The sequence below is a fragment of the Triturus cristatus genome, chromosome 10 (genome assembly GCF_964204655.1).
Source record: "Triturus cristatus chromosome 10, aTriCri1.1, whole genome shotgun sequence".
Lineage (NCBI taxonomy): Eukaryota > Metazoa > Chordata > Amphibia > Caudata > Salamandridae > Triturus > Triturus cristatus.
The window spans coordinates 871,411,634-871,438,987 of NC_140593.1; the positions used below are offsets into that span (position 1 = coordinate 871,411,634).

Below are 27,354 nucleotides of genomic sequence, written 5' to 3' on the forward strand. Positions count from 1 at the left end.
AATGTGGCCCTCCGGCACACCACAGACCACACTATGCGGCCCGTGGGAAAATGTTTGCGAGTATCCATGCTTTGGGTTATACTCCAATGCAAATCACGATTTGCGTGGAATGTAAATCTCACCACAAATATTTGCATCGGGTTTGCATTAAAAAGTAATCGCAAACCTGATGCAAAGTGTTCGTAAATCTGGGTCTGGCTGTCAGTATTTGGTGATATTTTAGGAAAGATATTTGTGTGCTACCTTTCTATAGCTTTAAACAAGTTGCCCATGTCTGAATCCTGCCTTCCCATGATCAGCATTACAGGCCAGTGCAAAGCAAATCATGATGTCACATCAGCTTGTCTATAGACCACAATTCTTTCAGAGACTATAATCTACTTCAAATTCTATCTGCTATGTAGCCCAAGTGAAGGATATTGTCATAGTCTAACAGTAAAGACTTAAAAATATTGGTTATAAGAAACCTAGATAAATATTGCTTATGCTCACATAAGCTGGGAGGCATTTATATTTATTTATTTAGCAGTCGTATTTAACACAGCAAGAACCAATGGCTGGGGGAGTGCTTCCACTGACCCACTCAGACCAATTCATAAGACAATGATATGTACACCAAAGGAAAAACTGTATCAATCTTTGCCAAGAGCACTGACCTGTGGACAGTAGCAGCCTGGCAAGCACTCAGGCAAATCCTGGCACGTGTCCTTCTGCTGGTGGGTAGCGCATAAACCAGAGCAGGGAGTGCCACATGGGTGAAACTCAAATGGGGGTTGACAGCTGGATTCTGTGGGGGCATAAGATCAAAGACGAGTGAAACTGAGCTCCCAAATTCAACAAAATGTGAGACACCGGACAGGAATCTCTACAAAAACAATTTGTTACTGGTCAACTCACATTTCCACTTATGAGGTACAGAAGGGGTCACCAATAAACCAGGAATATGGCACATACACTACAGTACCTGCAGTTGACGGATTAACTTGTTACTACTGCCAGATAAGTTACTATGCATTGAGGAGTAATAAGATGGCAATGCAACAGTTATGAAAAGGAACATGTGGAAAGATGTTTAAGTCACAGCAACCAGTGCTGTATTTAATTCAGGCCATAGAATCTCACGTTTCTTTGTCAACGTCTCACCTGAGCAGTCAGATAGGTCACAAGTTCTGACGTCAGTCATCAGTTCCTTGCACGGCACAGTCCCATAACTGGGGCTCAGCAGATTGCGATAGCGCATCTGCACCAGAGATCGGCAGGAACACTCACTCCAGTCTGTCCAGGGGCTCCAGAAACAATCTCCTAGGAAGGGATGAGAAAGAAAATTCACTTGAAGAGGAGGCACCGACAGATCTGAAACAAGATGGTTTGTATGTCAGAATATCATTAAAAAACTTTGACTGAAATATTATATCCCAAATATCCTTTATTAAAGCAGTGTCCCATTCGATTCAAGTTTTCTATTATTAACGATGCAAAGAAAAGAAGAAGAGGAGTTAAATGGGCAAATCAGTATGGTCTTTGACATTCAAAGCACCTTCCAGTTACTCAGACGCTCCAGAGGAGACAGAGATGACAGGGCAGTCAGTATAAGCAAGGAAAAATCTCAGGTTAGACGGTGCTAACATAAACTTGAAACCCTGTCAGTCATCAGGAATAATCCTAAGGGAAAGTTAAATCAGTGATGGAAACAGAGAACCCAATATAATAATGTGAGACTGCTTTTCTAGATGAAGATGGACATCTGTCAGCATCGTGAAAATATCCCCTCTTCAAGCAATTCATTTTTGCAGTTTTCCTTTCAAATGTAAGTTGCATATTTTGGAAAGCTATCAGGTATTACAAAGTAATCAAAAGTATTATTCAAGGCTCTACAAGCGTTTTCAAAATTAGCAAGATATTGGACCACATTTTGTTCTGCAACTTGAAAATAAACGGAGGGAAGAGATTTCGTTCATAATTTCCCTAACTGAAAATAACAAGTAAGAAAAAACACAACTCTTTTTGCTCTTTTAAATGTTTGCTAAGTGAAAGAAATGATATGAAATAAATTTTAATGTACTTTGGCCAATTTACTAAGCTGTAACATAAAAAGTGTTCTTAATGGACAAGTTACCTACCTTTGGTTGTGCCTTATCTGGTAGAGAAATGATCTAGGCGTAGATTCCTTACCTTAGAATTTCCCATCCGTCAGGCTAAATCCGGAAGACTTTTGCTCGAGCAGTACCCTTGCGAGCTGGTAAGTGGAGTTGCTCAGCTCCGTGTGATGAAGTTGCGTCATCCGTGCCAGAAGTGATGTCCGCGTCACCTATATAGGTTCCACCTCGGTGCGCTGACATCAGTTACTTTTCACCAGCTTCCATGCCAGGAGCGCAGAGCCTTGAGGTGCACTGATAGTGGTATGTTTAGCACAACTATGGCCCTGATTAAAGGGATCAACCCTGACCCTAAACGCCTGTCCACAGTGCCGGGAGGATGGGCGGGTCGGTAAGGATTCTGCGGCTAGGCCATTTCCCTACCACATAAGGCGCTACCAAAGTTAAGTAACTTGCCCATCTGATAGAAGCATCTAGCTGCAGATTCCTTACCTTAGAATATATACCCAAGCAATACCATCCTGAGAGGAGGGACTGCAGACAAGTTTAGACCAGATAGTCCTGCGGGACAGAACAGCCAAAAAAGGCCATCCCTGTGAACTTGACTGTCCAGGCAGTAGTACTTAGTGAACGTGTGCAACGACGCTCACGTTGCTGCCTGACAAAAGTCAAGGACTGAAACACTATGTTGCAAAGCTGTGGTCACAGCCTTAGCTCTGGTGGAATGAGCCATAAGACTTCAGGAGGCTGTTTCTTGACCAGAGTAGCAAATTTTGATGCTGAGGACAAACCATCACGAGATAGTCCTCTTCTGCACCACACAACCTTTCTTTGATCCAACGTACCCCACGAAGAGTTGGTTGTCCACCCTGAACTCTTTAGTGCGGTCAAAGTAGGAAGACAATGCTCTTTTTGGGTCCAGATGGTGGAGTAAGAAAGAGGCCTTAGTGTGATGCACCAAATTATCAGGAAAGATGGTCAGGTAAGGAGGCCTGGATGACAGAGTCTGCAAGTAATTGCCACCAAAAAGGGGTGATTTTAAGGCAAGAAGCTGGAGGGGATTGTTGAGTAGAGGTTCGAATGGAGCACACATGAGGAAGGTGAGAACCAAATTAGGGTCCCACAGAGGCATGATGAATGGGGCAGGTGGGAACATATGTACAAGCCCCTTAAAAAATCTATTTACAATAGGGGATTTAAATAAAGAGGGTTGGTCTGGCAGCCTGAAGAAGGCAGACAGGGCAACCAGATACCCATTAAGAGTGCCCAGAGCAGAGTCCTGCTGGGCAAGGGTTCAAACTTGAGAGAGGGAAGCAGAGAGCGAGGATCAATAGACCTTTCTGTACAATATTTTACAAATGTTTACCACTGGCAGGCATATGCAGTCTTGGTAGGGGGACACCTGGCTGCCAAAATAACATTGCAAACTTCAGGGGAAAGGTTGAATGCTATCACCTGCCACCACTTAATGGCCACACCACAAGGCATAGAGTAGACAGATTCGGGTGGAGGACCCTCCCCTGCTGCTGTGACAGAAGATCCTACCGAAGGGGCAGTCTAATAGGAGGATTGGTGCTCAGTTGGAGAAGTTCAGGATACCAGACTCTCTGTGTAAAGTCTGGCCCCACAAGAATGACTTGGGTCTGGTCACTCCTGCTCTTCTTGAGCACTCTGTACAGTAGTATTGGAGGAAAGGTTTACAGGAGGCCTAAGCTCCACTCTAGACAAAAGGTGTAGCTGAGCTAGTGCCATCTTGGAAACTCCAGCACACAAAACTGCTGACATTTTGCATTCTCGGCAGAGCTGAACAGATCTAACCAAGGCTCCGTCCACTTCTGAAAGAGACCTTGTGCCACCTCCAGATTGAGATGCCATTCATGATCCACTAGGCATAGACAGGAGGTTTGTCCTCCCAGGCATTCAGGGAGCCTGCCAGGTGTTGAAACACCAGGGAAATGCCCTACTGTTCCAGCCATGTCCAGAGAAGCAGGGCATCTTGACAAAGGGTCTACGACCCCACCCTGCTTTGCTTATTGCAGCACCACATGGCAGTGGTGTTGACCGTGAACACCTGAACCAGCTTTCACCTGATAGAAGAAAGAAAAGCATTCAATGACAAGCGAATCGATCTGAGCTCCAGCAAGTTGATATGGAGTCTAGATTCCGCCAGAAACCAGAGTCCTCTGATTTCCACCTCTCCCAGATGGCCGCCCCATACCAGGAGTAACACATCTGTCACTACTGTGTAATCTGGTTGGGGAAGGAAGAGGGATCTGCCTTTGACCCAATCGGGGTTGGTCAGCAACCACTGCAGGTCCTGTGCAGTTCTCTCCGAGATCTGGTCCATGCCGGAGAGATTCCCCTGATGCTGCACCACTGGAACTTCAGGTCATACTGCAGAGCCCGCATATGCCATCTGGCATGTGTCACATGCAGGAAGCCATGAGGCCCAGCAGCCTCAGAGTCAATCTCACTGAAATACAGGATCGAGGCTGAAACATCGGTATCATGTACAGAATATCCTGGACTCGCCACTCGTGAGGATAGGCCCGAACTGCACTGTGTCTAGAACAGCACAGATGAAAGGGAGTGTCTGAAAGGGAGTGAAGTCTGACTGTGGCAGGTTGATGGTGAACCCTAGCGAAAGCAGGAGGTTTGCTGTAGTCTGGAGGTGGGAGAGGTCGGTCTAGGGCGAGCTCGCCTTCAACAGCCAGTTTTCGAGATAGGGGATGACTGGCACCCCTGATTTGCACAGATGAGCTGCGACCATTGGCATAACCTTCATGTACACCCGGGGGCGTTGGTAAGGCCAAAGGGAAGCACTATGAACTGAAAGTGCTTGTGGCCTACCGTAAACCGCAGCTAACACCGATGGGCAGGCAGGATGGCATTGTGAAAATTGGCGTACTCCAAGTCCACCACTATCATCCAATCTCCGGTGTCTAGGGCAGACAGAACCTGAGCAAGAGTGAGCATTTTGAACTTTTCCTTTTTGAGGAAGTAGTTGAGGACCCACCGATCTAGAATAGGACGAAGGCCCTTGTCCTTTTTCAGGGCCAGAAAGTAGCGGAAATAGCAACTGCAGCCTACTTCTGGTGCCGGAACACTCTGTATTGCTTCCTTGGCCAAGAGAGTCCTGACTTTATCCTGAAGCTTGTACAGGTGCTCCTCCATCAGCCGGTCATAAATTGGTAGCATAAAAGGAGGGGTAGTCTTGAAGGTGAGAGAGTTGCCCTTTCAGACTATCTGCAGAACCCACCTGTTCGATGTGATGTTTTGCCAGTGGTGGGGGGATGGCTGATCCTGTCACCAACTGGCCATCCATGATCTTGCAAGGCTGGACTAGGAAGGTTTAGAGGCTGCAGTGGGGGAAGTGAACTGATTTCTACCTCTAGTCGCCCACCACACAGTGTGGAAAGGAGCCACGTCCACAGCCGCGCAGAAATTGTTGAAATTGCGCAGTATTGTGGCTGGAATATTGCTGCTGTGGCTGAAAGCCCCTTCCCTGCCCCAAAAGGGGTGAAAAACAGATTGAGGGCAGGTGGTCGCTGAGAGTCCCAAGGGCCTGGCCACAGCCAGGAAGTCCTTAAAGCGCTCCAGGGCCATGTTTTCTTGGTCTCCAAGAGATGGGTGCCATCAAAGGGCATGTCCATAAGAGAAGGGTGGACATCTCCAGAAACACCAGAATTTCTAAGACCAGACGTGGCATCGAACAGCCACTGTCGAGGATATGCCTCTGCTCAGTGAGTAGGTGGTGTCAAGCCCACAACAAATGGTGAACTTTGCTGCATCTCTACCGTCTGATACTGCTAGGGAGAGAAAGGCCCAGGCCTCCTCCTGGATCTGAGGCAGCACCTGCGCAATCCGTTTCCTACAAAGAGTGGGCATTACGGCCAATAGGCATGCAATGTTCACTGACTGCAAGGCTGGCGGAAGGAAACATTCTCTTGCCCCAAATATCAAGTCTCTTGGATTTCTTGTCCAGGGGTACGGAAGGGAACACGTCTTGTGAGGTATAGGCCTGGAGCACCAACCTCTCGAGGTAGGGAGGTTGATGAGGAATTTTGAGTTGCCCGGTGCAGGGCGATGGTGGTGGCATATTTTCATATTCACAGGAGCCCCCGTGCTTGGCTTGGACCAGGTTCCCCAGAAGGACAAAGGTCAAGGCCTCCTTGAAAGGGAGGAGTGGTTCCGCGGAGGCGACACCAAGATACAGAACCTCTGCCAAGATGTTCGCTTTGACTTCCACTGAAGGAAGCTGAAGGTCCAGGACATCAGCTGCCCTTCTCACCACCATAGAAGCTCACTCCTCTGTAGCTATGGTAGGGAGAGAAATCAGGCTAGAATCTGGAGAGGTATCCAGTCCATTGGCCCCTCCCAGTTCCTCATACGAGTCCATTTCATGCTCAGGCTGGTCTTGTAAAGGGTCCAGTGACCCCACACAATCTTCCTCCATTCTTAGCCCTTCAATATACAGCTAAGGAACCAACCTAAGACATAAGGGTGTAGTTGGCGCCAGAATCAGTATTGGTAGGTGCCAATCTGGCTCCGGGTCGTCGGGTATAAAAATGGAGCTAGTGCCTCCTGGGGGCAGCAGCAGGAGTCTCGGTGCAGGGCCAGCACTGGGGAAGGTCACAGTGGCATGACAAGCTCCGTTTCCAATCCACCACCAGATCCATTGGGGGCATTGGCACCGGGGTCAGAGCTGCCGGCGTGGAACCCGATGGAACCCCCTCGGAGCCTTCGGGGCCCAAAGGCACGCCGGGAGGGCCAGGTCACCCAAATATGAGGCACATGGTGTCATGGAATTCTTTAAGCTGAGCGGGTATTGCTGTGGCTCCTAGAAAGGCAGGGAAACACAGAGCCAACCCAGCCAGAGCCAACCCAGACACAGGTTCCACAGAATGAGGCGTAGAGCATCGAGACTCCTCCATCACTCGGCCGACAGACGGGGAGCAGTTGAAGTACGCTTCGAGTTCTTGTGTTTCTTATGTCTCTTACCTGACTGACTCGCCGACATTGAGATGGAGGATGAGGACTTAGGACTCCCAGTGCAGTGCCTGGATCTTCCTCTCAACTGAAAACAAGACCTCTGTGGCTCGCATCATGGAGCCGAGCACCGGTCGCAAGCAGCTTTAGGGACCGCTCCCTCAAAGCCTTTGGAGCCATGGCCCGGCAATCGGAGCACAACTTTGAGTCGTGGTTGAGCTCCAGGAACCAGAGACAAATTAAATGTTCATCTGTCACCAACATGGTGCGATGGCAGAAGCCGCGTGGTTTGAATCTAAAAGTCTTCTTTAACATTGTGGAAAAACCTGCACACCAAAAAATCATCAACAAAACATCGATAAAAACCTGTCAAAAAGTGACAGGGTAGCTCTAGTCACTGATCTGTGCTAGCTGGCACGGAAAGAATAGAACTGACGTCAGCGTGCCGTGGTGGCGCCTATATAGGTGCCGTGACTTCACTTTCGGCACGGACAACACCAACTACATCACGCGGAACCGACCGACCCCACCTACCGGCGCTTAAGTGTATTGCTCGAGCAATAGTCTTACGGATCCAGACTGATGCCTGGGAATTTCTAAGGTAAGGAATCTGTGGCTAGATGTCTCAGTCATACTTAGTGTTTCAGAGGTGGTAGATGCAGTACATATATGAATTGTTCCATTCTGTCTCAACAAATGAAAACGATATGCGTTGCCCGTTCCAAATTAGAACAAACAAGGCTTTATTTCAAAGGAAACCTTACACTTTTGTGTAATTTTACATTTCTTTTGGAATGCACAAACTTCAATTTAATAGGAAGTTTATGACTGCTGAGACTCTGCAGTCGGAACAGAGTATTCCGCACATTAAAAGATGAAGGGCCCGATTCACAATGGTAAAGTAAAGTTAGACCAAAAGCCTAACTTTAAACCTGAAGTCTAACTTTACACCTGAAATCTCATTTTAGACATGAAGTCTAAGTTTTGGCCTAAAGTAAGTAATTTTACTAATTGTAACTTAACTACTAGTAAGTTTACTAGTACTGAACTTACTAGTAGTAACTTACCTTTGTGAATACTGAAAAATAGTAAAACTTAGACTTTTGGTCTGAGTTAGACTTTAGGTTCTTAACTTAGACATCATGTCTAAAAAAAGTCTTAAGGTGTAAAGTTATTCCTCAGGTGTAAAGTTTCACTTTAGGTCAAAACCTAGACCTTAGGTCTAAAGTTAGACTTTTGGTCTAACTTTACCTTCGTGAATCGGGTTCCAAAATATGCCTATCTTTTTATGTGCAGAGATCTCCACCATGACTGCAGAAACTCAGCAGTCATAAATTTACTATTAAATCTGAGTTTATGAATTCTAAAACAAACGCAAACTTACACAAAAGTGTATGTTTACCTTTGTGAATCGGGCCCACAGAAAGAACGGCAACGTTTGTACATGCTGGGAAATTATAAAACCAGACAGATGTGACATTACACTTCCTTCAAATTGGCCAAGATCTACTGAAGGGTGCCAGCATTCACTGCTGTCTTTATCTTTTCCTGCCCCTAAATGTGATTACCATAGACTCTACCTTCACAGGGTTGGGCATAGCAAGCCTGGACATCAGTGCGCTCGCTTTCATTACATGGGACTCCTTGGCTCTCGGAGATGGGGCAGTGACAAACACCCTTCCTGCTGGTGATCCCTGTGTCACAGCTCTTAGAACAAGGACTCCATTCAGACCAGATGCACCATTCACTGTCTAAAAAGAAGAAAATAAAAGAACTAAGCATTATATAATGAAACAGACATTAAGCTCCACAGAGATCAATAGGAAGGATAGCAGGCCTATAAATAGAGAGCATTATTTTGACCAGAAGATAGCATAGTGAAATATCATTTCACTAGGCCATGCATCATGTTGTGCTAGGAAATCTTGATATTGCCTCTGCATGTTGGCAGAGTGGAGGGGTTGCATTGATGAGTAGTGGACTGTACTGGAAAAAAACATATGTGACCTATTTAATGATCACTGTAAACAAGGCTTAACCACATAAGTATGAACGGAGTCTAAATCCTCCTAGTGCTTCTGGAATCTAATATTTTTAATATTGCATTTGCAAGTGAGGGTACAATACAGAACTTGGAAATGTATCTATCACACAATCCTCTATGCTGTTGTCCTTATAATAAGGTTTCAGATCCACTTTTAGTGGAATAAATCACCTTCATGGATGTTCTTCATCATATAATAACATTGTTTATTTGGAGAGATTGCAGTTTTTGGAGCTTTAATCCTTTGATGAGGTTCTACATAAACACAAGTAAAATTTGTTTCTGAAAAGTGGTTGTAAATCATAGGTCTTAATATTTTTACAGAATGGTTAAGGTAAGAGATGTTATGTTCAAATTACAATCTGTGAAATAACAATAAAATGAGGTTTGACTTTGCAATCTTTGTCTTTTTGTAATGAATGAGGGCCAATGAATACCATATACCATTCATTTTTCCTATAAACACTAGGAGTAGGTGAGATGACTAGGCAAAAATGTAATTTTAGGCAGTGAAACATGAAAGCCAGGGATGGAAGATATGTAGAATGTGGGAAATGAGATTATTATGGTGGATTATTTCATTGGAAGATGGGTGAGCTAACTTCAGACAATGGAAGTTCGGCAGGATGATGTAGAGCAAATGGGGCTGGTTAAGAAGACCTTCAAGGCATGGGGATAAAAGTAGGACACACAAGAGAGGGGGAGGTTGACAGAGTGGGTTGAGGTAAAAGGGAGTGTTTGAAATGAGTTAAAGCAATGAGAGTTTTATGGAGTCAATAAAGACAGCTGGAAAGGCTTCAGTGATTAGAGGCATGCAGGGTGACTTGAGATAGGGTTTCTAAGGTTGGAGGGACCACAAGAATGATGTTTTGAGTAGTTTTGGTAGAATAACTTGAGACAAAGAGAAATTAGTAACATGGATTGGAGCGTTAAGTATATTCCGTTCTCTAAAGAGTTCTAGTACCAAGATTACATTTAATCTCTCACTTTTTTTGCAGCTCACAATGCTGCTTTGCGGTTCAATGCATTCATAGATTGTTCTACTATTTCCATCTCTACTACCTCTACTAGTACCTGCTCTGTGGGTTCACTACTTGTGCTACGACTAATTATCTTCTTGTTTTTATTTTGCGCCTACTCCTGATTATGACACATTTTTGCTGGTGCTGCACCTCTACTGAAAATTCATCTCTTGCAATCTTATAATACTCTGATATTTTATTATTATATTGCATCAGCACTCTTTGTTTTCTCCACACTCTATTTAGTTCATTAAAGTGCTAAGGATGGTAATACCTTCCTGTCACCAGGGCCGATTCTTCAGAAATTCATCCTATAATGTAATCCCTCAACATTGGCCATCCTCTACCTGCAGACTGATAGCCAGGCGACATGCAGGAGGGGACACTCTCATAAAACAGTCAAAATACATGATTGGCAAAATAGACATTGTCATCAAGGAGTAAATAAGTGAATTTCTCTGCTGAAGGCCAGCTACTCAGCCTCACTTTCAGTTAATCTCTTAACAACAATAATTGTAAAAAGCACTCCACTACTTCAGATTTAATGCATTCACAAGCTGACCAATGAGATCAAAAGTGCAACCATCATGTCTTAGTCTGTGCCATTTTGAAGGCTTTAGATACCTGATTTTAGATCGGTTTGCCTACTGCGTTTACTTAAGTGCAATGAAGGGTCGCCAATATACTTAATTTAAGCTTTTCACAAGGCAGGCACAAAAAAAAAGCTATGCCTCTGTGGGCAAAACTCAAATTTGTTGGCAAAATCCCACCTCTAAAAAGTATATGATAGAACATTATTTCTTAATTAACAATCTCATCTACTAAAAAACTTTGAATTATGGGTTGGGGTCCTACAATCACTCAGTTATTGTTTATCCGTTTCAATAATTCTGATATATTGGACAGGCTGTTTGATAAAGTATCTTCAAAGTTGGTCTATTAAATTAAATGTTGTACCCGTGGAGCAGTCTAGCTTTAGAAAGGCTACTTCTACTGTTAATAATTATCTGACACTTTGACTAATTAATTTTCAATTAATAAATTAATGTCAGATATTCTGAACGTATGCGCTGCATTTATTGATCTGAGCAGCGGGTTTGATAATATCTACAAACCAGCTCTTCTGGTGTAAATAGAGTAAATGTGGAGTAGTTCAAACCTTACTAAACCTGATTATAAATTTCCGTACAGAAAATGGATGAGAATTTTAATTGGGTAAACAATATATATAGAAGTCATTTTGGATCTATAATGGATTACAGAAAAACTATGCAATGGTTCCTCACTTTTTCCACTATATTTAGTAGACTTGCAACTGTTCTTTGTTTTTTAAAGAAATTGTTTTAAAAATTGCTTTTTTGGATTTAAAAAGGGAATCTGAAGCCCTGATTGGACACTTTGTTGAATAATACTAATTTCAATTGTGATAGGAAACACTGCTTAAAAAATAAGAGACTGATGACACTGGTGGACAGTAATTCTCTCAGTGAATTTCAAATGTATCTAAGGATGACTCTAGATATATTTGTTTTCAGTTTCCATTTAAATTGTAATACTGGAGGTCTTCCTCTGTCTAATAACATGGTTAGCAATAGAGAAGGCATGGTCTTTAGCAGATAATTTGATAATTTGGGGAAGTGATATAAAGGACACAACTCAGGTCTTGTTTGTTCTGTCCTATTTTGAATCCCTGATGGAATCAATATTTGAAGCCTGTTTTTGTTAACAACAATATCTACTCTTTGATTGCTGCACTTTTCAAATTGTATAATCCAGCCAGTAAACATTTGTAAATCTCTTCTTATTTTTTGAAGGTGGTTTAGATATACCCAGAATATTTTCGTGAGCATGTCATTTTATGTGAAATGTAAAATATAACAATGCGCACACATTTCATGGGAGAGTTGGGGACTATGTTTTGTTAAATAACCTGTTGTTGCAACAAAAAATATTATTAAATGTAACACTGGAATAGGTTAGATAAAAAGGTTACGAAATGGAACCCAGTAATCATCGTCTTTAAAAAAAAAGTCCCCTTTTTGTTAAAGAGAATTTGAGTCTGAGTGTGGGATGCATGGTGCGGTGCGTCCTTGGCCCTCAAGAAAAGAGGAACGGACTCAGTGAGTGCTCTGGAAAGAGGGCTATTAAGATGGGAACGTCCCCTACATGGTTTTACAGAGGTGCACCCATGCCCTGAATATTTCAACTGTAGGTTGTCTTTTATATCCTGATTACTTTGTGCCTAGTGTCCATGACAATTATGCATGTGTATTAAGGACTAGCCTGTGTGCAATGGACATAGAGTGTGTTTCTATGGTCTGCAGTCGAGCACCAAGCATGCTTTCCTAGGACACTGAACCCATATCCATATTCCAGTACATAATAATGGCATGGTGGTGGCAGCATACCTTTATTCTGATCTTTAGTTCAGGGTGGTTCTTATTTCTAGTTCTTAAATAGTAAGATACCCACTGGCCTCACTTGGGTGAGTTTCCGCTTCCATGATGCTCCCATACATGACTGACTAGTGTGTACACTTGGAGTACACTACCGACTGGTAGTGCTACTCCATGGTGAATGTAAGTGGGTGACTCAGAGGTTATTCATATTCATTGTGGATTGCCCCTACTAAAGCATGATATACAATGGGGGCTGAAAGACCGCAAAGTGTATTGTTAACCTCCCTCAACTGTGGGTTTAGTAACGGACATTATGGTTTTTGGGTATTGAGACAGTCTGCAGTTTAGCTACACATCAGTGACCTTTTTAGAGGAGGCCTGCTGATTTTCTCTTCCTAACCACCTCAATTTGGCTTTTTTGAAGGGTGTGAGGAGATGGAGACTGTGGTCTTCTTTGTTGTGCCGACTGAAATATCCAGGTAGGGCCAGCCCCTTTGTTGCTACAAGAATTATTATTCTCAAAGGTGGATGTCTACCAAATGCAAAGTCAAGCCTGATTGAACTCATGTTCTGTGGGTCCCTGTTTGAGACATCCTTCCTCAGTACCTGCTCTGGAAAACACCACCTCAAACAAAGACTGTCTCTGCTCTACAGAGGACAGAAATAATAATAGATGGAAGTGCTGTACACTGGATTTTGCTCACACATTGTCAGATTTCTCAAAACTTCCCTTGGACCCTCTCAGTGGGGTAGTTACTAATCCAATCAAAGTGAAGGGTAAAATGTGGAGGGGAAGGAGGAAGCGGAGGCTGGAGGACTGGTAGGGGGTAATTCCCACAAAAACCTCTCCATCATTGAAGGTCAGAAGGATCCTATAAGTCAGCCAAGAGGAATACTGGGAGGTGTAGTCCACTCAGACTCAGTGGTGAATATACCTCTGGTAATTGCGCCTTCAGGTCAATCCACCAAACAGCAGATTGTGCAAGAAAGAAAAACTCGAATCCACCCACAGAATGGGGTATTGGACATCGACGGCGATAAATTCTTTTCTTTATCTGATCATACTGTCTCCTCAGGCGATGATGATGCTTTGAGTAGAGAGTGGATGGATAATGACTGTGATTTAGGGGATTGGCGTACTAATGAAGCCCTAAATACTGATGCTGTTTCTAAAGGTCTGGGTACAGTCCGCAAACTGCATAAGGATCAGGGGTCTTTGCCTCAGGGGACGGACACAGGTTCCCTAACCTGGGATTATTCGTTCCCTATTCAACCGGGTTCAGAGGAAAATGTGGCTATTCAAAATGATACTGGGACTAATCTATCTTCAGGCGAGATGACGCTTGCAATTATTTATCAGACATTAATGGCACATCGGGAGGAGGCTCGCCATGAGAATGCCCGGTTACAGGGGGTATGCCGTTGTGTTCAAAATTCTATTCGGAGGGTAGTTAAAACATGTTCTGAAATTGCCTCCAGAGTTGGGGAAACAGAAGTGAGGATATCTACCCTAGAAGAAGATATGGCAACCCAGAGGAATATAATGGATACAATTCGGTCTCAAAGAGACGACATTCATTGGAAGCTCGCCGATCTTGAAAACAGAGCTCGGAGGAACAATCTGAGAGTTCTGAGGGTGCCTGAAGGGTTGGAAGGGTCAGATGTTAGAAAGTTAATTGCGGAACTCTTTACCGAGGCGTTTCCTGAAGTCGACCAATGGGACTGGCAAGGGGAAATACAGAGAGCCCATCGCTTTCCATTTAAGATTAAGCAACGACCTGGGCAAGAGGACAGTAGGCCTCGAGCGATTCTAATATGTTTTTCGAATCTCTTAGCAAGGGAAAAGATCTATGATCTGGCAAGACCTGATAGAAAAAGGGCTGGCAGGGGGTGTGAGTTCTTTGTCAGGCCTGATCTGTGTCCAGTAACTGTGGAGCGGAGGTGACAGCTCCGGCAGTTAACGGGGCCCCTGCAGTCCAAGGGAGCTCAAGTGTTTTTGCTGTTTCCCTCAAAACTAAAAATTATTTTTCAAGGGCAGACAAGGTTATTTGTTTCAGAAATTCAGGCTAAGGAGTATTTAGATTCACTGTAAGATTATTGTTGTTTTTAACTGATTGTGCTACTCTTTCTTAGTGGGGGATCCCAGGGGATTTGTTCTTTCAAAGAAGGGCACTGCACCATATAGGGAATAGGGTTTTTTTTCTCTCTATTTAGAATAGGAAAAATCGTTTTTCTTTTTTTCTCTAGGTGCAATGCCCACATGGGCATTAAGGGTTCTTTTTGGCAATGATACAGGAGGGGACGGGTGGTCAACCAGCCTTCCCATCGAAAGGACAGAGTCCTTATGCCTCATTTGGGGGGTGTGGGGGGAGGGAGGTAGGAGAGTTGGAGGGAGGTGGGGGGTGGATGGGGAGGGGGGCACATGGGGGAAGAGGTTTAGGGTGGGGCATGGGGGACTGGGGCAAAAATATTTTTTTTAAAGCTTGAAACAACAATGTAATTATGGTTTTCGTACAATATGTTTTTTGTTAAAAAATTTTTTATTTTTGGGAGGGAGAGTCATTGTGTTTTTTTTTTTGGCTGGCTTCTTCACTCTCAAAAGTGAATGGCGCAGGGTATAATCCGCATTGGGTCCTGGAATATCTGTGGCCTCAACAATGGTAAAAAAGGGCGTTATTTTCAAAAGTCATTCAGGCTTTCCATCTTGAGGTGATTTGTCTGCAGGAAACGCATGTATCCTGGAGTGATCGAGCATATTTGAAAATTCCTGGGTTTGATTTGGTTGGGTGTTCTCGTCAATCTGCTAGGATTAGAGGGGTTGCAGTTCTCTTGAGGCATGGTTCTGGGGTATGCAATAGAACCGCACAAGACAGTAATGGTAGATGGGTAATAACTGAGTTGGTGATTAATGGCAGTCCCATAACTATTTGCACAGTTTACTGCTCAAATTTTGATGACCCGGCAGTCCTACATTACTTAAATGTTGAATTGGCTCTTTGGCCTCACCCTATATGTTTTTGTGGGGATATGAACATTAACCTTTCAGCTGACTTTAATTTAGGAGGCGCTCAAATTTATACTGGTAAAAAACCCAGAGTCTTCAGGGCTCTTCAAGCTCTGGTTCAGGAACATTGTTTGGTCGACTCTTGGTTTTACAACAATAAACACTTAGATGGTTATACATTTTTTTCAGTACCCCATAACAAGTTGGTTCGATTAGACTATTTCTTTCTGTCGGATCAGGTGGTAGAAGCTACATCTATCTCAGTTTCGCCCAGGATATTATCGGATCATAACCCCCTGATAATTGAATGTATGCTCAGGGGTATTAAAAGGGCTCCAAGGATTTGGACTTTCGAGAGGAAACTGCTAGTGGGACAGTCCTATATAGATCACATGAAGAATTGGATGGGGGTTTTTTTAAAATTAATAGAGGCACAGCTTCTCATACAATAGTCTGGGATACGTTTAAAGCAGCGGTAAGGGGGGAAACGAAAAGCTTTTCGTTTTTTAGGCAAAAACTCGCTCAGGATCAGATTAAGCAGCGGATTGAGGAATTGGGGATTGCAGAGACTCAATTGACATGTGCAATTAAGGAGGGTCGAGAGATATCAGAAAATCAGTCACAGATAGCCAGAGTAAGGGCCTCTCTGCTGGAGTTTTTTGGGCAGGATCTTGCTGCAAAATATTTACAATTTAGGTCAATGATATTTGAATTCGGGGAAAAAGCTGGCAGGGTTCTGGCCAAGCGATTACAGCAGAGAGGTTTGGCTAACCGTATTATAAAGATTCAGGACTCCCGAGGTCATATACAGGATACATCGGAGGGGGTCATTGAGGTCTTTAGGCAGTTTTACTGCCTTCTTTACTCAGAGGAAGCTGTTGATTCAAATTTAGAGCTAGAAATAGAAGTTTTTTTATAGGATCTCAATACCACTCTGGTTTCTGCTCAGCAGAATGAAACTCTCTCAGCCCCTATAGAATGGGAGGAGGTTGAACTGGCAATTAAGTCATTAGCCAATGGAAAAGTCGCAGGCCCGGACTCCATTTTTAGAGGGGCACAGGGAGGATATGTACCAGTCAGTCAGTCAAAGTACTTTATTTCGATAAATCAATATCATAAAAAGACAAGGGAACAAAATATGTACACTCAAACAAAAAATACAATTGATACCAAATAAATATTTGTCTTATGTACATTCAATCATAATATACACATAAATACTAACATAAATACATGTGATAAAATTCGATCCTAGATATGTGTTAAAAAGAGGTCAGTTAAGATAAAATCAACTGTACAAGCATTTACATAAAATCAATTAAAAAAAAAAACTTTCTTGGAGTGATCAATAATAATGTGCAAAATTCAGTTCAACGCAATTAGAGACCCTGGTTCAGAGTGATGTCATTCGACGTCCTTTTCTTAACTCTGATAGCCCCCACTAAAAAGTTAGCAACGTGGAAGGTTATCCTTGGTGTCTGTAATAACTGTAAGAAAAGGAGTGCGGGCTTGACCTGTATGAACCCAGCCTCTTTAAGGATTGGAAACAGGTATTTCCTTCTTAATGCCAAGAAATGCTCACAGAACATCAGGAAGTGCAAAGTGTTCTGGGTCGAGAAGTTATCGCAGTTACATGGCAGGGCGTTTTCGGGAGAACACCAAGTTGGAAAGTGACCCAAAGATAAGTGGATCAGGTTTAGCCGAAATCGGGTTAAGAGAAAGCGATGATAAGGCAGGTTAACGAAGGTTAGATATGGTTCTGGGCCAGCATGGCTACTCAGGATAATGCCCGCCCTTACCATAGGTTTCTCCAGTTCTGTTTGTTCCCTGGCTAAACGTAACGTATCTCTCATCAGAGCTTTAATCTGGACTAAGTCTTTTGCGGTTATTGTGGACGGGGATGAGTAAAGGTCTGATCTCCCAATCTTGGATAGACTGTTTTTAATATAGGCTAGCCACGGTATTTTGCATGCTCTATCTAACTGCATGCAGTCTTTTAGGATGGTATGGTTGAGCGGAATTTCCTGGTTCAGCCAGATCCTCAACCAAGCCAGGACAGGGGCCATTTTTATCAAGTCAGAGATATAACCCATGCCTAGTTCAGAGTGTACAATATAAGTAGGAGTTGACTGGGGGACGGAAAGGACTGTTCTTAAAAATTTATTTTCAGTAATCTGAATGCTTTCCGTTGAGCAATAACCCCAAATGGCACTACCATATGTTGCCACAGCTAAACTTTTGGCTTCATAAATTTTTAACAGGGTGACTATCGGTCTTGCTCCTAATTTTTTTATAAAACACTGGAGAGCGGAAGAAGATCTGGCAAGAGCAATATTTCTACTTTTTATAGAGGAGGATATGTACCAGATTCATGGCGACAAACAACTATAATTCTTAAAAAAAAGATAAACCTGAATTGGATCCTGCATCGTTTCGTCCGATATCGCTAATAAACGTAGATAGTAAAATATATTCGAAAATTCTATCCACCAGATTGGCCGCCGTGATTTCTCCATTAGTGTCTCTACGGCAGCATGGTTTTATTCCAGGCAGGTACACAGCCGACCATGTTCGGCGTGTAATAGCCCACCTAGATTGGGCTCAGACCACTCATTCTTCCCTCGTAGTGATCCCGTTAGACGCCGAAAAGGCATTTGACAGGGTCGCCTGGGGGTTTCTATGGGCAGTCCTGCGATGGAAAGGGTTTAGTTTGGAATTTCTTCAAGCACTCCGATTATTGTACATTTCTCCGGAGGCTATTCTCTCGGTCTCAGGGTTGCAATCAAGATCCTTCAGCATCGGCAGGGGCACTAGGCAGGGTTGTCCCTGTTCGTCCCTGCTGTTTGCACTATATATAGACCCTCTCTTAAGTAAAATAGAGAAATGTGCAAATATACATCCAGTTAGGGTCGCTACAGTAGAGTATAAGGCATTGGCATACGCCGATGACATTGTAGTTTTGACCAGCAATGTGGCATTGGCGTTTTTAGCTATTAAGAGTCTGGAAGAACAATACGGCCACTTTTCCGGCTATAAACTCAATGTCTCGAAGACTCAGGTGATTCAGTCAGCGGCTATGGACCCCTCAGATGCCCCGGTGGTGCAGAGCGCGGGGTATTTAGGGGTTAAAATTATGGCGGCAGTAGAAAAGATTCCAGATTTGAATATCCTGCCTGTAATCGACGCAATTAATTCTACTTTGACAAGGTTAGACAATCTCCATCTGTCTCTATATAGTAGGGGGAATGTACTAAAAATGTTGGTTTTACCAAAGTTTTTATACCTTTTCAGGACCATTCCACTCGAGTTTTCTCACACAAGTTTAGCTCAAGCTGAAAGGTGTTGCAATAGATTTCTTTGGGGTTATCATCACCCTCGGAGGGCAGCAAAATGGATGCACCTCCCTCGGGAGAGAGGAGGATGGGCAATACCTAATTTAGTGCTGTATTACTGGTCAGCCCTTATTCAACATTTTGCTATACCACTTTTCGGAGATAGGGCATGGGTACCATTATTTTGCAGGCCTTCTATTTTTGAAATAGGACTGGGAGAAGAAGCTAAGGGGATATTAGTGCGGGTGTTAGAGCCCAGTTATTATAAAAAGACTAAGTTTAAGGTTATAACTGCAATGTTCTCAGTCTGGCGCAAAATTTGTCGTAAATGTTTGATTTCCAATATCAACTACTATACACCCCTTACTGCGGCAGGGCTCTTACCTCCCATCTTTCAAGATCAAATTACATTTAGGTGGATCTCACAGGGAATAAGATCGTTGGGAGACCTTGGAAGTGAAGGAGTAATGGCCTCTTTTGAGTTTGTAAGGGAGAAATTTAGCTTACATACTCACGATTTTTTTAAATATCTGCAGATCTGCAGTTATGTAGAGAAAGCCAGGGAGCGAAGTTCTTTTTTTTTTTTAGAAAAATCTACATATGGAACTGGTAATAAAACGATCTAGAATAGGTACGTTGTATCAACATTTACTTTCTGGCCTTCCAGATGATATATTTTTACAAAATGCTAAATGGGAAAGGAAATTGGGTAGGGCAGATTTAGATATCTCTCAGGCCTTAGAACTCTCAAGCAGCGCCTTTATATCAGGAACTTTACGGTCTCAAAGCTACATGGCACTGTTTGACTTGTACTACACCCCGGCTAAAATTTCTAAGTGGGGAGGTAGAGGACGTCATTGCTGCCCGAGGTGTGGGCTGCTAGCGGCCAACGATTTGCATATGTTTTTTTTTGTCCTAAACTGAGCACATTTCTCCATGACGTAGAAACTTTTATAAATTCTAAACTCAATATTCCAGTTGCTTTCTCTGCAGAACTTGTCATACTTGGTTGTGAGAGTAACCACTTGAAGGGGAGAACTAGGCATATAATTGCCTTTTTGTTTATAGCTATGTCTTTGGTAAGGCTGTCTATAACATAGGAGTGGATAAGCCCTGACGCTCCCACCTTTTTAAATTGGAGAGCAAGGGTCCTGGCTCTGTACAGCCTAGAGTCAGCTATTTTCTTAAGGTGGGGTAAAAGAAGGTGTGAGATGGGGCGATGTATTTGGGATCCTTTGGAAAAGTGGATTAAGGAATAGTCAAATATAGTTGGTTATATGTGAACTCTCTTATTCTATTAGTATGGGAAGGCCTACTTCAGCACATGGGTCTGTTTGTTTATATAAGTTATGTAATTTTTTCTATGTTTGATTTTTTTGGTTTTTCCCTCCTTTGCAGTCATTGTGGAATTTAATTGCTGGGGGAATAACTGAGTATTGTATGAAACCATGTTTTCTTATTCAATGTTGTTTGTTTCAAGCTTTATCAATAATTTTTTTTTTTTTTAAAAGAAGGAAGTGCTGTAGACTGTTTCCAAGGTCAGGGGACTGGAATCAACATTCCCTGCCTGCAACATGACTATAAAAGTGGAAATTAAACTATCATACTTGTTTTTTATGAATGAATGAAAGTAGTTTATTACTCAATTAAAACCATAAACATTGCAAGAATCATACATAGTTGGATGTTTAGCTAAAAATGTCTAAAAATAAAACTTATTATACCTCAGAGCAACCGTTGAACATATTAATTAAAAGACAATTTCATTATTTCCTGCCATTCATGGTTATACAAATAAAAAAAAGGTACTAATAGTTAATAGAGATCAGATAAGGCGAGCCAATAAGAACACCTACCAACAGATCTAAATGTAATTCCTCATGAGCCACCTTTTTCTCTCAATAGCAAGAACATATAAACATGACTGCAGCTAAATGTAGGTCTTGCCAGTGTGCAAGATTATAATACAATTAAAGTGCCAAAGTGTAAGACTAAAGAGCAGATAAAGTGCCCATGTGCAACAAATGACTGCTTGTTAAGAAAACATTTCCAATCACTTGACGGGATAAGGAGCATCTTCTAGTGCTTTCCCTAGCAGCCCGTCCTTACATATCAATTTACCCATTCACGTTTATTTACAACACTTGACTAGGTTGATGAAGTCTTATATCAATTTCTTAGCAGCCAAGACCAACAGAACCATGAATCCACTAGGTGCTTGCTGGATCACTACACAGCCCCACCCCACCCCCCAATGGCCCACCCAGGCACAGACCTATACTTCTATCAGGTTTTCAAAATCAGCCAGGAACTGCAATAATCTGATGTTCAGCATTATGTTCATTGGGTCCAATGAATCAATCAGTGCAGTCACGCAGGACCTGATTCCCAGATCGATGAACTTTCTTCTTAATTGACTATATCACTGATTAACCGGAACTGAACAGATACATAGGACCTGCTGTAGAGTCGCAGTCCCCTGATGGTATAGTCGGCACCTCGTGTCATTGCCTAGGGCACCTTTCCTATATTTTGGCAGGAAGTCTAATGTGGATATCTCACCAAGTCTGAGGGCCAGGAATGACTGTTTGACCTTCCAGTGGTAAGGGGCTGCAAGGAGTGATGATTCTCTTAGGGATGAGTATAATTTCAACACCAGCTACCCATGTAGATGCCTGGTCAACCTTTCTTTATCTGCGGTTCAACTTTGCAGTTGAATGAACTTGTTTACCGTTTTCTTGAAGGCTTGCCCGTATATATTAGAGGTCCATAGATCACCCAATTCTAGCATCCTAATACTGTTCTTGAGATATTTCTTATAGGCATTATTACCCCGTTTTAAGTTAATTTCAGACAAAACTAGATTAGCCAGCATATCGTCTGCAGCTGCACGCAGTTTGTGGCACAGCTTTACAAATGCCCCAGGTCTGGCGAATGACTGTTTTGTTAGTAAAAATCCAAACGAACTTGCGCAGGTGAAGCCGATCTGGGTAGCCGGAAGGTTTGTTTGTAAGATCTTATCACTAGTTTGTCAAGTAGTGTAGCCTCAGTGCCTAACATTATCTCTGATCCATACGTATGTGTTGGTATCAATTTGGCCTTCATTACTGCTCCCGGAGGGATCAGGTCGTGGCCTCAGATGGATCTTGTCAATGATGAGACTGTGTGGTTGATTGCCTGCACTTTACCCTTAATCACCTTTTTCTGGGGTGCAAATGTGCCACTTGCGTCTATTTTCACCCCTAAATAAACTTAAGGCGCTGCCTCATCAATTCTGTTTCCACTGAGATGCCACTTACAATGTTTGTTAATGAGCCGATTAAGAGCCATCACATTTGTTTTTTGTGATTTACTTCCAGACCATTCTTATCTGCATATATACCAAGGCAGTTAAGTAGCCTTTGAAGGCCTATTCGAATGTTACTGAGTAGAAGTAAATCATCTTCGTAGAGGATGTTTGACAGTTGTTGGCCACCCAGACTTGGTGCATGAGCTGCCTACCCATCTAACTCTGTTGAAAGATCTGTAATGTATAGGTTGGACAGAAGGGGGGCTAAAACGTAGCCTTGTTTGAGGTCCGTTGTTGTTTGATCTTTCTTTGATATGCGAGTACCATCTCCGTTTTTTATCTTGACCCACGTGTCTGAGTATATTAACCTGATTGCTCGTAGGTTGGGTGACTGAATAGGTGGTACTCCACAGAGTACAAGAGGAAATCTTGAGACCCAGGGCTGGTATTGCTGATCATCAGTCTCGCAGAGGTGAAGGGGCATCACCTGGAAGTCTGCAAGGAGCTACTTGAAAAGCTGGGGGACTACCTAAGTACTGGATCCTGGCTGACCTCCTAAAAGAGGGAAGTGGAACATAGCACTGTAAGAGGTGACAGGCCAGAGGAGCCCAGCCACTGTGTCCAAGCTCAAGGCAAAGCCAAGAAGTATGGGCTAGTTTGGGAGAAAGGTGGGATCCAAACAGGGTGCTGTAGTGTCTCCCTGCCACCTGGATTGCTGTTAAATCACCCTCATACACTACACACATGACGCACCTTGGGAGCAAAGTAGGAGCCCGAGTGCTGGAGGAGATCCAAAGTGCTGGAGTGGGTCACCCTTTCTCTTGATTGCTGCTTAAACTATAACCGGAATGGTGCACCAACCAAGGAGAAGGAATGAATTAAATAGCATGACCACGGCTGCAGACTCCAAAGGCTGCCCGACACCTAACAGTCTGTGCTGACTCTGCTGACTAGCAGAGGCTCACCAATCCCCTAGGACACTGGATGGTGGACTCATCACTTGTTTGGAAGAAGGGCTTTTTCTTTGGGCCTGCCCAACCAATGGAGCCAATGGCCACACCTGCTGACCAGTTACCATCTGCATATATACTAGATAATGTTGCTAGTGTAGCGGGTTTATTTTTTCCACATAGGTCTGGAAAGAGAGCCATACGGTAAAAATTAATCATGTCCCTTTATAATGTTTTGGTGAGGAACAATAAAACCAGTTGGCAGTTACTGAATGTGTTATTTTTTGAGTGAGTGGAAGTGATGCTTGAGGAAGTATATACGAGCTCAGAAAGTGCTCCAAATATCCTACAGAAAAGGCAGTCTCCTTTTTTAATTTCAGAGAATAAGCTCTGGAGATTTGGAGGGATATAAAACATGTGATCACAGGAGGGTATCTTGATCCCTTTGCGTAATTACTTTCCCCTTCTAGGAGGGGGAGGGGGACCACAGGCATATGGCCTAGGCAGAGGTTATGTCTTCCTCCTCCTTAATTCTTTTTTTTTTTTTTTTTAAATATCTTTATTGACATTTTTTTTTCCATTTTTCAATAAACAGCATATTCAATAACGGGCAAATGAATAAGTACATGGTATGGTACAACAGCATGGTTAGCCAGTATGGCAGACCGTACAGGGCTTACATCAAATATTGCCAGAAGTAAGTTCAACAGGTATACCCAACGATTGACCAAGTGTCCATTTCCAAATATGCCCGCAATTTACCATGCAATGGTGATGTGAAGGAATTGATGACAGATCACCACTTCCTCCTCCTTAATGCAACTCATATTTGAGAAACTGTCTTTAGGAGGATGGGGCTTGCTGGGTTACATCCTGTTTCCCAGTATATTGATTGGGAGGACATTTAGCAATCATTCTTGTGTATGTTCATGAATGTGTGTGTGCAAGTGTCTCAGAAACCAGGTTAATGTGGGAGAGGAGGTGATTTTCTGCCATCTATGGAAGTGACGTTGGTTCCACCAGGCTGGTTGAGCCAGAACAACAGGATCAGGAATAGGACAACGGAGCGTAAAGTATTTTTGGTCTACTGAGAACTTGGACCATGAGAGAGACAGCCATAGTAAAGCGAAAGAAGTACTAGGAGGCACTCCAGTGTCAAGGGGATTGCGTGGCACGACTCCAGTTATTCCATATGCCGAAATGAGAGAAACTGACGGACCGAAAGAATGTTGTGGGGCAGGGCATCCTTGAACTGTAGTGACTTGCAGGTAAGAAAGAAGACTGCACCTTTTAAGACCAGTGATAATACGGTTCTATTGGGACTGTAAAGCTGGCCATACATGAGAGGAGTCTGGACTTTGGAGAACTAGAAGAGATTAGTGAAATGGGAATGCAGTGCTGAGAAGGAACATGATCACCTAAAATGTTTTCCTTGTAGAAATATGGAAATAGGGCAGATCTGGATGGTACAGTGGATCCTTGTTGCTATCCACTGAGTTGCCAGAGCACAACAGTCGAATGTTTCTGCAACTCTAGATATAAAAAGCACTGAGAGAAGGTAAGAAATTAAACTGGGGATATTCGCAATCTATCCAGAAACTACAGGATGGTGAGCGGGTAGAAGAAACTACAAAACTAGCACAAATAGAGGTAATTACATATTAAAACAGGGCCAGGCTTGTTACCTTTGAGAAACACTGGGGAAAATAGTTGAAAATGTAGAGTTAGATGTAGCCATCTTCTTCAGTGTTTCATGTTTATCATTATGTAATTTGTGTAGAAGTTAAATATATTCTAAAATATTAACTGATTCTATTGAAAAGTCTATTTTAACTATACACTGTTCCGTACTGAATTGTTAATTACTGAATTGTTGATCATGGGCCCTGATAAGTGGCTCAGCTGGTATGGATTATTTGTAGATAGAAGCAGTGTATTGCTTTGTTACTCTGGAAACTGGAGTGGGCTGTGGATAATTAACAATGGAGCACCAATTTAGTTTTCCCTTGTTCCAAATTAAAGACAACAAAAAGGCACTATAATATTGTTGGTCAATTACAGCCTCTAGAAAGGCAAGTGCAGAAAGGTGCTTCAGTTCTCTTTCCTGTCTCACCAGAGAATATTAGGAGGAATGTCTTGCCGGTTTTACAGCTATGCTCCACATAGAAGGAGAACTTATGAGCCACCCAGAAAGTTGTAGCTCCAGTGAAATAGCCATGTGACACAAATATAACCAGCATTTGTAGAAGGTATAAATAGCTGTTATGAATGTGGGCTTCTGTCCATAGAAGGTTATGGATACCTTAAAACCTCTCTGAAAAACAATCGCAAACTTGGCAAAAATAACTTTGAAAAGCTCAAGGCATGTTTGTTAAAAAGTAAGAAATAATCTGTATCACATTCTGAAATTAATAAACGTTTTCTTCATTCTTTTGTTTTAATAACCTTTAATGAGGCGAAAAGGATGTAGATTCTCCAAACTCTAGTGCAGCTACATTTTCTGGGTCCCAATAAAGTGATTCGAGAACAATTAATAATTTTGGCAGCCAATGTTCTAGAAGACACAACATTGTTTAGCACTATCGCCAACTTTGAGAAGCCAGGCACCCCGCCCCACATCTACACTCACCGCGAAAATTTCACCCCTACTTCTTACAGCTCCTGATGGCATTTAGTGCTTGACTGGCAAAGAGGACGGGAGAGTGAGCAAAGGTATAACATAGTGATGTAATGCAAGAACCATTGCATATTGTTAAGAGCGGACCCTTAATCTCCCATATCAAACAGTTATTCATTGGCTTTGGCTGAATGGGGGTCGGACTGAAGGGTTATGGGCTCCTTGAAGTATTGGGGCCCCCCCTGCACTGGAGGGCTGTAGAGGCCTGTGTTATGCACCTGGGGCAGTATTACACAAAGTGCTCAGGGAGAGCAATGGGTGTTTGTGCCTGCTTTGCGCAGCCTTGGGGCACTTTGGTATTACAGGAGGGGCCGCAGATGCTTGTGCAGCCTCTTCTGTAATACCGATAGCGCTGGCACACATAAAGCGCCAGCGCTATGTTCAGGGGGAGTTCCCTCATTTGCATGGGAGGGGTACTCCTTGCAAATGAGGGCACCCTTTTGCCTCTGCACCAGCACCGTATTACAGATGGGGGTGCAGAGGCAAAGAAGCTCTCAAGAAGCTCTGACAATGCGCCACCTAAAAGGTGGCACACTGTCAGTGAGCACCCTGGGATTAGCCCTCTTGAGGGGGAAAGAGGGTCCTAAAGGGTCCTATAGACCCCCCAGACATCCCTTTGCAGGTGGGTGCAGTCACTGAGTGCACCAGTTTGCAAGGGGTTCTCTAATCCCCCTTTAAAGTGTAGGCGGGTTGCCGCCTGCACAGTGAAACATGGCGTGACTTTAAAGCAGACGCTTCGTTTTTTACATGAAAGCCGTTACGCGGTTGCCCTGAGAGCAACTCATTCATCATAATATGGCGCATTTTCCTTCATTACGCTGGGTGCACCTTTTCAAAGGTGCGCCTAGAGCAATGAAGGAAAATGCGCTGCATGTATAATTCTGCACCTGGTATGACACTGGCTCCGACAAATGCAGTTATTACCCCGCAGGGACCCAGGCTCCCAGCCCAACCATAATGAGAATGAGGAGCAACAGAGTATGTGTAGAGGGAGGACCGACCATGAAAGCGCTGGAGAAGGAAGAACACTTGGTTTACCATGGGGCTGCGTGAAAGGCATGAGGAAGGAAGTGTCTAGTAAAACAGCGACAGGTATTTTGTGTGTTGGAATAATTAAGGAAGGGAGAGATAAGGGGGACGTTTCACAGAGAATACTAGGCAGTTTCAATGTTGGAGTAGCAGGGGAGAGACATTAATGAAACTGAGGATGGTTTGCGAAGGATGACAGCTATGTGGGAGATGCAACAGAATCAGAAATGTCAGGTACACGCTATATATAAGTTCGACATGACTCTCCACCTCGCAGTCTGCTCTGTTAATTCATTGGGTGGTTCATAAGGGATGGAGGAAGTATGGTTGCACCAGCACAGTATGACATTGCCGATTTTTTAGGATTCCAAATTGGGTATTTAGGTTCCGACGGGGACAGAAAAAACGGTCCAAATTAAAAGGGGCCAACATTAGAAAATCAGATAGCTAAAATAGTGACCCACATTTGCAAATGATGCCAATTTTAACCTTATAAATACACTTGGCCTGATTTACAAAGGGC

General features: G+C 43.2%; 1 protein-coding gene across 1 annotated transcript in view; it reads right to left on the reverse strand.

The window, feature by feature from the left end:
* LOC146796142 (SCO-spondin-like) overlaps positions 1-27,354 on the reverse strand; it is a 1,481,201-nt gene that overhangs the window by 401,487 nt on the left and 1,052,360 nt on the right. The window contains exons 97-99 of the mRNA XM_085631266.1: positions 8,666-8,836; positions 1,144-1,302; positions 657-787 (exon numbers count right to left, since the gene is read on the reverse strand). Of these exons, the coding sequence (XP_085487392.1) occupies positions 657-787; positions 1,144-1,302; positions 8,666-8,836 (461 nt within the window). The remainder of the gene's footprint in view (positions 1-656; positions 788-1,143; positions 1,303-8,665; positions 8,837-27,354) is intronic.